The 13110-nt window shown below is 39.8% G+C and overlaps 1 protein-coding gene across 3 annotated transcripts in view; it reads left to right on the top strand.

Moving 5' to 3' along the window:
* LOC310962692 (copine-8) overlaps positions 1-13110 on the top strand; it is a 95299-nt gene that overhangs the window by 72838 nt on the left and 9351 nt on the right. For 2 of the 3 annotated variants that reach the window (XM_083935213.1, XM_083935214.1), the window contains 6 exons: positions 259-305; positions 1822-2003; positions 2239-2366; positions 5509-5611; positions 9038-9095; positions 9242-9315. In XM_083935213.1, coding sequence (XP_083791339.1) covers positions 259-305; positions 1822-2003; positions 2239-2366; positions 5509-5611; positions 9038-9095; positions 9242-9315 — 592 coding nt within the window. Of the gene's footprint in view, positions 1-58; positions 146-258; positions 306-1821; positions 2004-2238; positions 2367-5508; positions 5612-9037; positions 9096-9241; positions 9316-13110 lie in introns of those variants that run through there. The other variant, XM_083935215.1, reaches the window with a different exon arrangement.

The raw sequence follows: 13110 nt of genomic DNA, 5'->3' as shown, positions 1-13110 counted from the left end.
TGTGCTCGCGTGTTGGTGTGAAAGCCCAGTAACTTGCTGTCTACTCATTACTGTCACAGCTAAAGGGCAGGAGGAACTCTGTTTGTGCTCTCAAACACTGATCACGATCACTTTAACCTGATTATGTCTGCAGTTCATTTCGCAGGTGTGTGTGTGTGTGTGTGTGTGTGTGTGTGTGTGAGAGAGAGAGAGCAAGAGAGAAAAACAAAGGGAAAATTTGTTGTTTAATGGATAATCTCTCTGCTTTTGTCTTCTCAGGACCCAGATTAACTTTACCGTGGCCATTGATTTCACAGCCTCCAATGGTGAGCTTTCCTGTAAACACACTTTTAATGTGCACACACACTAAGAGACCCGCACAAGATTCACAAAGTGCTCTGAACGCCTAGGAAGAGCGTTTATTCAAATATATGCAGATTGGGAATCAAATGTTCCCTAATAGCTCTCTCCATCACACCTGGCAGCTAAAGCTGAGTGCAGTAACATTTTACAATGGCTGTGATTAAGGACTGTGTTATCCATCTACCCTTGAGCTTGCTCAGCGCAAGCAGGACAGCCAGCAGTAATAGATATTTGATGCTGAGGTGTACTTGATCTTGTCTGGCTCTCACTTACATTTCAATTTAGAATGATGGCTAGTAGAGTAGAAAAAGTGGCTTTTCAAATTCCCATAAAGCACCATTAAGCCCACACAGCTGCTGACAATTAATGTTAATCACAACAGATGAGTAATTGATTACCTCGTTAGTTGTTTTTCCTGTTAGTTAAAAGGATATCGGTGAAAACTGCATTCTTGTCAGATTAAAACTTGTGTACACACATAGCAAAGGGATAACTTGATGTTGAATTGTATAAAGTTCATATTTGATGCTCCACACTGTTACCATGGCACTGTCAAGATGAATCGCCTGATAGAAATCTGATTCTTAGTCACTGAGTACATTTTTTTCCTGCAGCTAAAGACATGTACTGTTTGGTGAGTCACCCACAGTTTACCTCTGGTTAAGCAATAACAAAGACTGAACACTTAAGGTGCTGTACTTGGTAATCAGAACATTATTAAAGCAACAAAAGAAATACATGCAAATATTGTAAAAACATAGTGGAGTAATGGAATCCTGAGCAGAAGATGAAGTCACTCTTCCTCTGTGTGTGCTGTATTCTGAGATCCTCAGTTTGTTTGTTTATTTTTGTGTTTCATGTTAGTGCATGTGAGTGCCTTGAGCGTCGTTTTCAGATGCTCAGCGGCACCCCAAAATGTCAATACTTAACGAGTTGGGGAACGGTCGATGAGAACCATGTGGAGGCATTTTTTTCTTTAGTACTTCGAGTACAGCATTATATTATAAAGGCAGGTCAAAATGCTATATAAATAATGTGAAAGTATCAAAACGCTCGATCTACAGAGAAATGCACACAGCCCATATTCAGAACTGCGTCTTTAAACAAACCGTCAGGACTTCTGTACAGTTCTGATGTCACAACTATAATATATATATAGGTAGAAAGTGCTGCTACAGTGCCGTAATAGTCATTCCCTGACTGCAATGACAAAATGCAGAGACAGATAAGACTGAGAGCACAGATAAAGAAGTCCTGGGAACGATGACCAATAAGTACAGAATGGCCTTTTTTCAGGAGGGGTCTCTAACAGCTGTAAAACGGGGTGTTTCAGACACAGGATAAATACAGGTATATTCAGACAATATGAAAAAAAGTAAAAAAGCACAACTGAAGCGTCACCTTGAGGCTGAGACCACCTCACCTCTTGTTATACCCACAGAGTATCATCTGACTGTGTCCTCTTTTTGTCACAAACAGGTAACCCAGCCCAGCCCACCTCTCTCCACTACATGAGTCCCTACCAGCTAAATGCCTACGCAATGGCCCTGAAGGCAGTAGGAGAAATCATTCAGGACTACGACAGCGATAAGATGTTTCCTGCGCTGGGGTTCGGAGCCAAGCTGCCGCCTGACGGACGGGTCTCTCACGAGTTTGCCTTGGTACGAGGGGTTGAAATCAGGATGGAGGGCAGGGAGGGAGTAATACATAGAGATGTTCCCTGCATTTAGTTTTAAACCACCCATTTCACAATACATTACATATTACATATATTACATATATTAATTATTAATCTCTTCATATTAATTCGCTGTTTTCGAGACAAAACACTGGAATATATTAATCATCCTTGAGCCTGTTTGTTCCAACTGTTTCTCCTCTCGTCTCCTAATGTAGAATGGGAACCCTCAGAACCCGTACTGTACAGGTATTGACGGTGTGATGGAAGCCTATTACCAGAGTCTGAAGTCAGTTCAGCTCTACGGACCCACCAACTTCTCCCCTGTCGTCAACCATGTTGCCAGGTAACACACAAATACTTAGGAGTCAATTTAAAAGTTGTAACATTTTACCAGCTTTTTCCAACTTCCCTGATTTACATCTACTCCAGTAATTAGTTGTTTACTTTCCAACACTTCTTCTTCAATGTTCAGTAAACCGCATATACACAGTTTTACACTTGCATGTATCACTGCCTATACAATGAACTTCAATCATTTGAGTATGCGTGAAAGAACAATGAGTACTTTTCACGCAGTAGACTCTCAGCATGTTCTCAGGTTTTCTGTAATAGGCTCCGTGCAGCGAGTGTTGCCAGGTAGCTAACAAGAGTTTGAGGGAGAGGGAGGTACTAGGGACACAAACAGACAAAGTGCCTGACAGCTGATTGCATGTTTGTTTGTGTCTCTGCATAGGCGAGAACATTTTATGCTGTCATAACATGTGATCGGGACAAAGTTCTGAAATCAAAAAAAGACATTAAGGAACTATTAATGCACATGTGTAATTAAAGAGATGCACTCAGGTGAACCCTCTCATCATTAGGTTACTTATTAATAGGATAATTCTGAAATCTTAATTGCATAGTCATACATGAAAAACTGTCTCCTCTTATTTAGCTTGTAATGTCACCTGAAATACCCCTTAATCCTTTTTTTCATGATTCGTGTTCTTTCTATCAAACACACTTAATGAGCTTCGTGTCCACTCCTCTCAAGCATGCACAATCACTAATCACTACTTATACTTTAATTGAATAAAAATCTTGACATTCTCTTTTTCAGTTTTTGTAAAAAACACATCCTCGTTATCTTGCAGAGTAAGAGGAAAAGATTGAAGGCACTATCTCTGTCATGTCTTTACATTAAGTATGGAGCTGGAGCTGGGAGGCAATAAGCTTAGCATAGCATAGTTTGCATAATAAACTGTTAGTGTGGCGCTCGCCACAGATAAAAAAAATTAAAGGAATCATAGTTTTCATGTGTTTCCAACGCACTGTAGCAGATTGCCTGAATGTTCTTTTCTTAGCATGTCAGTCGTTGTTTAGTCAGACAATTCGACGGTTAGGTTCGTATTGAAAGGTCAATCCACACATGGATAAATAATTCAGTGTAAAAGGCGTTAAAAATCACCTGACAGAAGGATCACAATTATACAAGCAATAATCAGAGCCACAATGCAAACTCAGTTTAAATCAGTGTATTGCAGAGCATGAGCTACACTCAGTATCAGAAAATGTCTTTTGTCCAAAAGGACCAAATAATGTTCCCCAACAGAAACAGTCCAAAGGTAAATCAATAATCACTTTATGGTTTCAAGTACAACAACATTATTTTATTTTTTTTGTAGGAGTGAATCATCTTCTGTACTAAATAATGAAGGATCTCTGATAAGTTTCAGTTTCGTTTTTCCCATTAGGAGTGGAGCCTCTTCCCAAACAATTTGACAAACAATCTTTGAACAAGTGACTCTCCAACGCTGTCTGAGAATTGTAAACACACAACCATGTAGAGACAGAATTTACATGCTGTCGTGCAAATAAGATAAATAACATAAAGGGAGGTATATCAATTAATGAGATTTATGAGGTTTATTAGCGAGCTTTAGAGGTGTGGGTGCTTTATGCTAAGTTAAGCTGTCTTAACATTGTCGTAGCATCATATTTATGGAACAGACATGAACACGGTGTCAATCTCATGATCTAACTCTCATCAATAATTGCTCTTAATCATCCGTTTTCACCTTTGGTTCTCTTTTGTTTAGTTTGTTTGACCTTTTTCTACTGCATTCTCTTACTCTGCCTCACATTTGTGTTCATGTGGATCTTATTTTATCTTTCACTAAGGCACTTTTCTTGGCCCATGCAATTAGTAGAACACAAAGCAAAAAAAAAAACATTTTAAAGCAGAATGAAAACAATCCATCTACAATTACCTTTTGCTTCCAGATTTTAACCCCAACAAAATCTTTTAAAACTAGTTGTAGATACATGCAGCATCTTTATGCAACTTTGTTGCCTATTTGTTAACTGTGGCTAGTAAATAACACTTTTAACTTTTGTTTTCAATATGAATTCATGTGACATTCAATACGTACGGGGAAGTGTAAACAAGAAGGGTCTATCCTGCACTTAGGTTCATAATACCGCGGTATTGTAAGATTGCTGTCCTGATACAGCCCTATCAATGACTGCTGGCTAACTCTGATTAAACTGACAAACTAAGCAGCACTGATCAAATATGAATACCGAGTTGTTGTCTCAAACGTTTTCAGAAGCATATTTTAGTGTACTATTTTGCAGGCCAAAACCATACACTGCCGACCAGTCGCTGTTTACAGCTAAACAGTATGCTAAATATTTTTGTTAAAACATTTGAGGTGAGAAAAACGCAGTGCAATAACAGAGTCTTGATCCATATTTGATCTAGTTTGACAGCTTTGATGTTCAAAGGCAGTCATTGACGCTGCATTAGAGACTCCTCTGCTCTTGGTTGTTTTCCTCCGCGTGCGGTGTAATCTTGCAGATGCCATTAAGAGCACGAGGAGGAGGCAGAGGAAGGGGATTTTGTTCACTGATTATCTGTCTCATGCAGTACTGTCAGGATATAGTGACAGTTGGAACAAACATAACAAAAAATATTAACCTTTAAACATCAGTTATCACCAGAGGGGAGGAGACAGACAGATCTAACCTCCCAGTGCAGAAAGGTGAAGCATAGCAGAAGTCGAAGCGACTGAAATAATCTCAGTGTGTAAATATCAGTAACAGTTGGTTCATGGCTCACATGGGAGCAAAAGGTCATGCTCAATAGCTCAGGAGAAATTGAAAGCTGTATTGAGCTGAGGAGTTATATAAGCTTGGCTTAAAGAGAGATGTACAGAGAGTTACCTCAAAGATTAAGATCCTCCAGAGTGGGAGGCAAGTGACATTTATTCAATAGAAAGACAAAGAAAACAAAGAAAAATAATTTTCCAAGGAAAATGTTATATCTAATTTCCACTCAACTATTTGTGTGTAACCGGGTTATTTATGAACGAGTACTTTAATTAAAACCGAACCGAATGAGGCTTAATATGCTCAAGTAATGAATCATTATGGTTAACAGAAGTCACAAGGATTTGCAGTGCAGAAATTATGACAAAGATTGGTTTGGTTTTTGTGTGCAGGTATGCAGCTTCAGTGAAGGATGGCTCCCAGTACTTTGTGCTCCTCATCATTACAGATGGCGTCATCTCAGACATGGCCCAGACCAAGGAGTCTATTGTCAACGTAAGTGCATCTACTGTGGCTGTTATAACTCTGCACTCTGAGCCCTGAAAAATTAAAAGGAAAAAAAAAACACATCACCAAAAAGAGAAATCAGTTTCAGTTGAAAGGGAGCCCTCACTTTACAGTCTTTTAGTTGGAAAAATGTCAGTTATAGCTACAAATGGCTTTAATAGTAATGAAAATGATAATTAGTACCCATCGCAATCGGGAACTGAAGGCTGACCTGGAACAATAAGGAAGTCAGCATTGCTGAATATGTTTTTAAAAAGTGGTTTGACCAAGCCCCCACCACAGCGACTTTCTAGTTGATCCAATAAAGAAGTGCCAAAAATTGCAGTTGTCCGAGTAGCCACTAGAAGTAGTTTGCACAACAGAGCAATTTCTCATTGACCCCCATGTTAAATAGGCCATTTCACAGCAGTCTATGAGCATGGTACTGTGTTGAATATCAGTTTAAATCATATATCATAAATGCTTTCTGCCTGCACTTAACTCCCAGAGCTGGTGTGTTTTCCAAGACTGACACAGGAGTGCTGTGTCAATCTCTCCCCTCTAAAAAATCTCATTCCCCTTACAAAATAAAAAAACGACTCTTGTTTCCTCCCGGTCCCAGAAAATAATCTCAACACTGACTCCTACTCCTATTTATCTAGCAGCATGTTCTGTAAGCCTAGCTCCCAGGCGGTGGAGCTGGCTAGTCCAGAAAACGTCAGCCGGACAGACGTATCTCCCTCCCCGCAACGTAACCCTTTTTGGTAAGAGGAAATGAGGAGGAGTAAAATTCCAACAAGATGAAAACTCCCAGAGGCAAGAACAATTGGGTCAAGTTGAGAGAACGGACCCCGACGGAGAGGCTACGTCCATTTTTTATACAGCCTATGGGTTTGACATGTGTTTGCTTGCTTTTATCTGAGCCAGCCTCATATCCCGAGAACTGTTGAGTCTGTGTCTCTTATCTTGATTGCTGTTCTCTCAAAACATACAAGGCAAAAATACAACAGCTGTATAATTCAGTCACTGACTAATAAAACATTATTTATGTAGCAGATTTCATACAAAAAGATGCAATACACAATATACCATACAAAAAATAAAAAACAACACATGAAAAATTCAGAAAGTTGCACCAAAGAAGACAAATCTATGGAGACATAAATTCTACCGTTAAGGTCGCTGATTTAGTTCAAATCTGTTGCATTCTCTATGTAAACTATCGAAAAGACGGACTGCCGCTGCTTGTTTGTGAAGTCAAGATAGCAAGATAATAAATCTCAAAAAAGTGCGTACGTCGAAATAGACATTTCACCAAAAAGAAAATTCACCATGAAAAACATTTGCAATAAATGCCTTAATTATACAGCAATATGTAGCATTTCATAATGCATAGTTGCATGAATATAAAACCAGAAAAACATGCAAATCAGAGAAGAACTGTAATGGTGAGAACGTATTACATTTGGACAAAAAGTGTCTCTTAAATTCCTCGTCATCATTACTTGTTTTGCTCCTTGGAGCAAAAATCTGTTTATAGATGAAAGCTGGAAAACAGCTGTGCCAGTATTTTCCTAATTAGGCTGTGAGGGGAATCATTGTCATTTTATAGATATAGATTATTGATTTTTATAGTTGACAATAGAATTACTACTTCAAGAAAAGGCACATATTGTTATCTTACAAACAGATAATGTAAATCTACCAGATCCATACAACAAAATAATCTGGTATATTCATTCAAGGATTGCGCAGCTTTTGCGTCCACTAAACCTGCACAAATAAGAATCTGTGTAGGTATCTGCAAAGAGTAGAGTGCACTTCTAACTGCACTACCAAACAAACAGCATCCTAGTTCTTTGCACGTGTTTAAAATAAAAATACTAGGCATACAGTTGGCGCAAAAGTGGCCCCTTTTTATGCAAATGAGCCTTATTGCAGTTAAGTGCATTTATGAGGGATGTCCTCCACTTCAAACCATGACATCTAAGTCTGAAGGTGTGTATTTTAAAATCTGAACAGCACCGACAGACTGGGATATTAAAAGTGACAAAGCAGTGTTCTGAGTATGTCAGAGTATTAATAATTTACAGGAACATTGTGTGCAAATAGTCCACCTTTGGCCTTCTCTCAAAAACACACACACCCTGGACAGAGCCACAGTGCTCACTTACGTGTATGTCCTCAGTCCTAACAAAGTTGGCAGTTTTCTGGTCGGATCTGGTTCGGAGGGATGATTAATGCATATTTTTTTGCGGGGGATGGGTGTAGATATTAAAAAACCCTGACCTGCGCATCATTTCAACATTTATACTTTGCCTCATAGATAATTGCAATCAGATGCAAAAAAAGGCAAAGTGCACTGCAAAACCTTATGGGCATTTTTGTGCTGTATTGTAATATAATTAGCATGATTTCACTCCGCAAGTGATCTGCAATTCACGGTGCTGTCAGCAGCCGCAGTCCGTTGTTTGTTTTTTGCCATTCGTAAATTCACCCCTCAGAGAACACATAAACATACAGCGTCGTTCAGATACTTGGTATTGACACATATTTTTACTTGTCCCTGCATATCTATCCTTCCATGCAATGCCAACGGAAATATGCTGTGACTGAGGAGCCTTTACTACTATTATTTATTTATTTATTTTTTGTGTTTACTGTGCCACCCTTACTTTTGACAGCATGTTATTCGCCCTCCGTCCGTCCTCTCCATCACTGTCAAGTCCTTGCATGCTCCAGAGGGGAGTCAGTGTGGGTTGTAGAATGCAAACAAAGTGAACAGTGAACAGCAGTCATTTTGGGGAAAGCAGTGATCCATCTCAGGCCTTTGCAGGCAGAAAAGGAGAGGAGAGGTTGAGAAAAGACAAAGGAGGAAAGGAGGCTGACGGCAGAGAAGGGGGTAGCTGAGATGAAGGGATGGGGGGAGGAAAGAGAGCAAAGGGCAGTGGAGACATAAAGAAGACCTTTACCAAAAGGAGAGAAAAAATCAACAAGGTGTTCTGATAAGATCATCTATTGCTCTGTTGCCTGCGGTCAACTCACTGCTTGAAATACGCTGAACACACACACCGCTGGCCTCCTATTTCTAATACCCGCTGTGTGACACTTACACACATACCCACAAACACAAACACATGTCATTTATAAGCTGTCAGCGAGTCCAGGCCGTGTTGTTGATTCGTTCGTCTCTAATATTATTCACTGTGATGCCTCCCTCGACCCACGCAGCGCTGCAGGAGGTGCTGTAGAAAACACACACTTACGCATACTGTATACACTATACAAGTTGGCAAAACACGTTTGATCACTGCTGAGAAAGGCTGTATCTTCTTTATCCTATTAAGGACACACCTTGGTAGACACACATTTTTTCCCAAAATAATGTCTGCAAATGATTTAATGTATCAAATACTCATTGCTCCTCTCCTGCAGGCCTCCTGTCTGCCGATGTCAATAATCATCGTGGGGGTGGGGCCTGCAGAATTTGATGGTAAGTCAGCAACAACTTGTGAGTAATATTTATTAAAGAAACTTCTTTTTGGACTCTATAGAATCTGGGTTCTGGGGAAAATAAGCACTATTTCAGAGTTAAAATAAAGTGTTTATTTTATTTTATTTTATTTTTATTCTTGTCAGCCATGGTCGAGTTAGACGGCGATGAAATCAGAATCTCATCCAGAGGAAGATTTGCTGAGAGGGACATTGTTCAGGTACACAATACTTTCTTTATTCACACCATTCCCCACTGCTGTTTTATTCTTCTTGAATGTAAAGTCGCACTGTTATGACAGTAATCCAAAATGAATCCACGTCCAACATTACAAATGAGCTCCCCTTCTTGGCCACCTAGATCCTTGGTCGTCACTTTTTTTTCAGATTTTAACCCTAATGTTTTATTTGAAATGTGATACTGATTTTAAGAAGCACCAGCAGTGAAAAAAAAAACATGGCACCGGGGTAAATATTACTTGCTGGGCCCTCATTAACCCCATGTTCCTCACTTTCTCTGTGAAGTGATAAAGGACTTAACATTATACATCAGCATAAGGTCTGTTATCGTGCCAATTGATGCCTTAATGGTGCATTTTCCCAAACAAAATAACATTTATATTAGGGGACACACAATATGCCTGCAGCCTCAGGACAGTTGACGACTTTGCCTGCCTTAAGGCTGCTGCCAGTCATCCTGATCTTGGTGTTACTTATTATCTTCATTACTCAAAAGTTTTGAAAACAGATTCAATGACATGTGGATATTGGACAATGTTAGACGGACCATCAGGAAGACATTCTCTCCAAACCAAAATTTTTCAGATGATTTTTTTAGAAGTGTAGAACAATCTGTGTGACCTGACTTCTGTCCAGACTGATTACCTCTGTCCTTGCAGACACCTGGTCACCTCGACCCCACTGTGCACCACACAGGTGGCAAGATGGACATACAAATGCCCCCACACACACAAACACATACACACAGAGAAATAATCACATGCTCCGGAGAGTCTACCAAATCTCTGTTTCTCTGCACCATTCTCATTAAATTGGAGGAGCAGAGACCCTCAGCTCGAACCCCAGCCTGCAAGTCAGCTTGGGGTCTGCAGTCAGTCATACAGAAGGGTCTTTTTCAACAAGTTGCTACAATTTTGCCATATCAGAGGCCTTTTTGCTTCCCATGTTGAGATTGGGATATGACGTGGGTCTGGACTGGAAAACAGCCACATAGAAAATATAAATGTGGATGGTTAAGTACAAGATTGATGGGATTGGCTGCTCAAAATCTAAACTATGATTAATTTATAGTCACTCTTTCAACCTGTCAATCATCGGTATTCATCCCTTTGGTGATGTTTTTTATTTGTATCCATTTGTTTTTTTGTTTGAGTTTATCTTACAGTGACAAGTATTACCTAGTATCATGGCACCAAAGCAAAGAGAAGAAATGCACACATTCAGAGTGAGCAGCTTGTTTGTTGTGACACAGTGGAGTCACATTTTTCTCCTCTGTGACCTTTTTATCGCCGCTGTCATATCTCGCTCCCTCACACCCTCCCTCAGTCCTCGTAGGCGAGAGAGACGCGCTCGTTAGTTGGCTTTTTAACAAGCTGAAGTACACACACACACACACACACACACACACACACACACACACACATACGCAGACCCTCTATGCAGAAGAAACCTGTAGATGGTGTAAAACAAAGTTTCAGTACTGGAACATTACACCAGTTCTGCCTACAGGCTCTCATTATCAGCAAGCTAATAACCCCTACTGAGGGTTACATTTTACAGCGAGGGTTACCAGCACAAATTGGCCTCTCATATGATTTTGTGATTGTAGGTGACAACAGCTCATTAAATAAATGAAACTGTCTAATATCTGTCCTTAGTTACAACATCCACGTAAAAGCATATAGCTTGTGGCTTATAACAGGTTTATGCCAGCATTTATTTCACCACGGCAGGTGGATTTGCATTGTGAAGGAGGCAGCAGTCTAGATCTAAATAATGAGATGTAAATAATGACGGGATGGCTGAAGGAGTCAACAACATTTTTCCAGGGTTCCTGAGCAAAACACAGACACACTTTATTATAAGTTAGTCCAGGTCAGTGCCTCTTTTGAGGTAAAGTGAACTAACAATGGGTGGTATTTCCTTCTTTAACAAAGCTGTTGACCTTCATGATTTATAGTGCATGGTCCCAACAAGGAGAGATAATTGTAAATACACACAGTATATCTCATGTTGTGATTTTAACAATTAATTCCCTCTATTCCCATTTTTACAACTTGGGTTTTATTTCTCATTGTTTTGGCCGTCATATCTATCACTCACCATAACATGGAACTCGATTGCTGAGATCTATGAAAAACTATGCAACTGTGAAGGCTAACGTGGTGCACAAGCCAAAGACTATGGCATAAACAGCACATGAGTGCGTACCTGGCTGAGTGGTCACCTTGCTGACCAAAATCTACCTACCTAACCCTACCAACCCTGCTCTTCATGCAGTCACTTGGGGTGGGTATTAACACACTGAAGCCTAGTGGCGAAAGCAACCAGAAACTTGTTATCCGTCCTTAATCATGTAGGTGCTCCTAAGACAAGTTGCTCTAACCAGTCACTTCAACAAACCAGACGAAACCTGAAGGGGAAGCTCCACAGGGGACAAAATTCACTACAAACTACTGCATCTCCCCAAACAGAAGCGCCTTTTCCCCACTATTAGACACACAAAGCAATAACCTGTGCAGGACTATGGAGAGACAACTCCGTTCATACATTTTGTATTCTGTGTGAAAATGTGCTATCCACAAGCTGGTAAGTCACATCGGGCTGCAGACTCTGTTTTCATGTTACCTTATGTAAAAGTGCAATGAGTATACATATTTTAAATCTGAGAATAAGACACCACGACTATTGGACTGGGAATCGGTTCCAACATGCCCTTAGTTGAGATATTGGAGTTGAAAGTCACAGGTGCATTCGTAGGAATTATCCTCCTGTGTATCTGTGACAAATGACAGAAAGCCACTGATCTCAGTGAGATTCCTGCGCTGCTACTGACCAATTCATGGCTTTGCTATTGTGAAAATTAGCAACGCTGATCCCCTTATTTGAACCTGCATATTTCCAGACTATTATTATTTTTTTTATCCTAGTAATCCCAGACATGTGTGAGCTAACTGGGTCTCTCCATCTTAAAGTTTAGAGCTGTTCAGTTTCACACCCAAGCAGCCCCAAATGAACATCACATCCCTACTTTGCACATTCTTTGTATCCAACCTTAGGGATCTGAAGTGCTGTTGAGGAGAAAGTTTTGACATTCACCACCTCCTTTTCACCAGACAAGCCGGGTTTCATTTCAGAAAATAGGGCAAGCCGCAGTGTCTTACTTAGGAGGGACTCTATTCTCTAATAATCTTGCAGTTCGTAAAAGCTTCTTCCACTTAAAACAAAGCAACTTGAAACAAAGAGGACAAATTCTATCATTTTTATACATTTTTTGTTCTTTCTTCCATTTTCATCATTCTCACTTTTTCCCCATACATTTAACCCTAATTGCTTTGCTGTTAAAGCTTTGCTCTGATCTCTGTACTTTTCTTTCTGCTTCTTCTCTGTCCTCAATTCCCATCTCTCTTCTAAACCAACTCTCTCTCCTCTCATTATTTCTCATAAATATTTCCACCTTTCCTACTCCTCTCAATTGACCATTCTCTACGCCCAGCCCCCCTTAGCTACTGTTGCTATGCTGGTCAAGCTTTCCATTCTCGCAGTGTTTACAGCGATAATGGTGGCAGGTTTATCACTCGAAATTCTAAGCAAACAATGGGTCCTTGATTTCAGACAGAGGTAAACAAAAGCTTCTCATTTTAGCTAGCCAGTTGATTTGACCTTTTTTTTTGTCTTTTTGTATTAGATTTTAACGAATTTTTTGGCTTAATTCTATCAAACTTTCTGTTTAACCTAAAAATGTAAAGAATGGTGTAATCTTTTGGGTTAATTTA

Source organism: Echiichthys vipera (genome assembly GCF_963691815.1).
Source record: "Echiichthys vipera genome assembly, chromosome: 20".
Taxonomy (NCBI): domain Eukaryota; kingdom Metazoa; phylum Chordata; class Actinopteri; order Perciformes; family Trachinidae; genus Echiichthys; species Echiichthys vipera.
The sequence above is the reverse complement of the archived record's forward strand: the minus strand, read 5'-3'. Positions and strand labels throughout refer to the sequence as shown.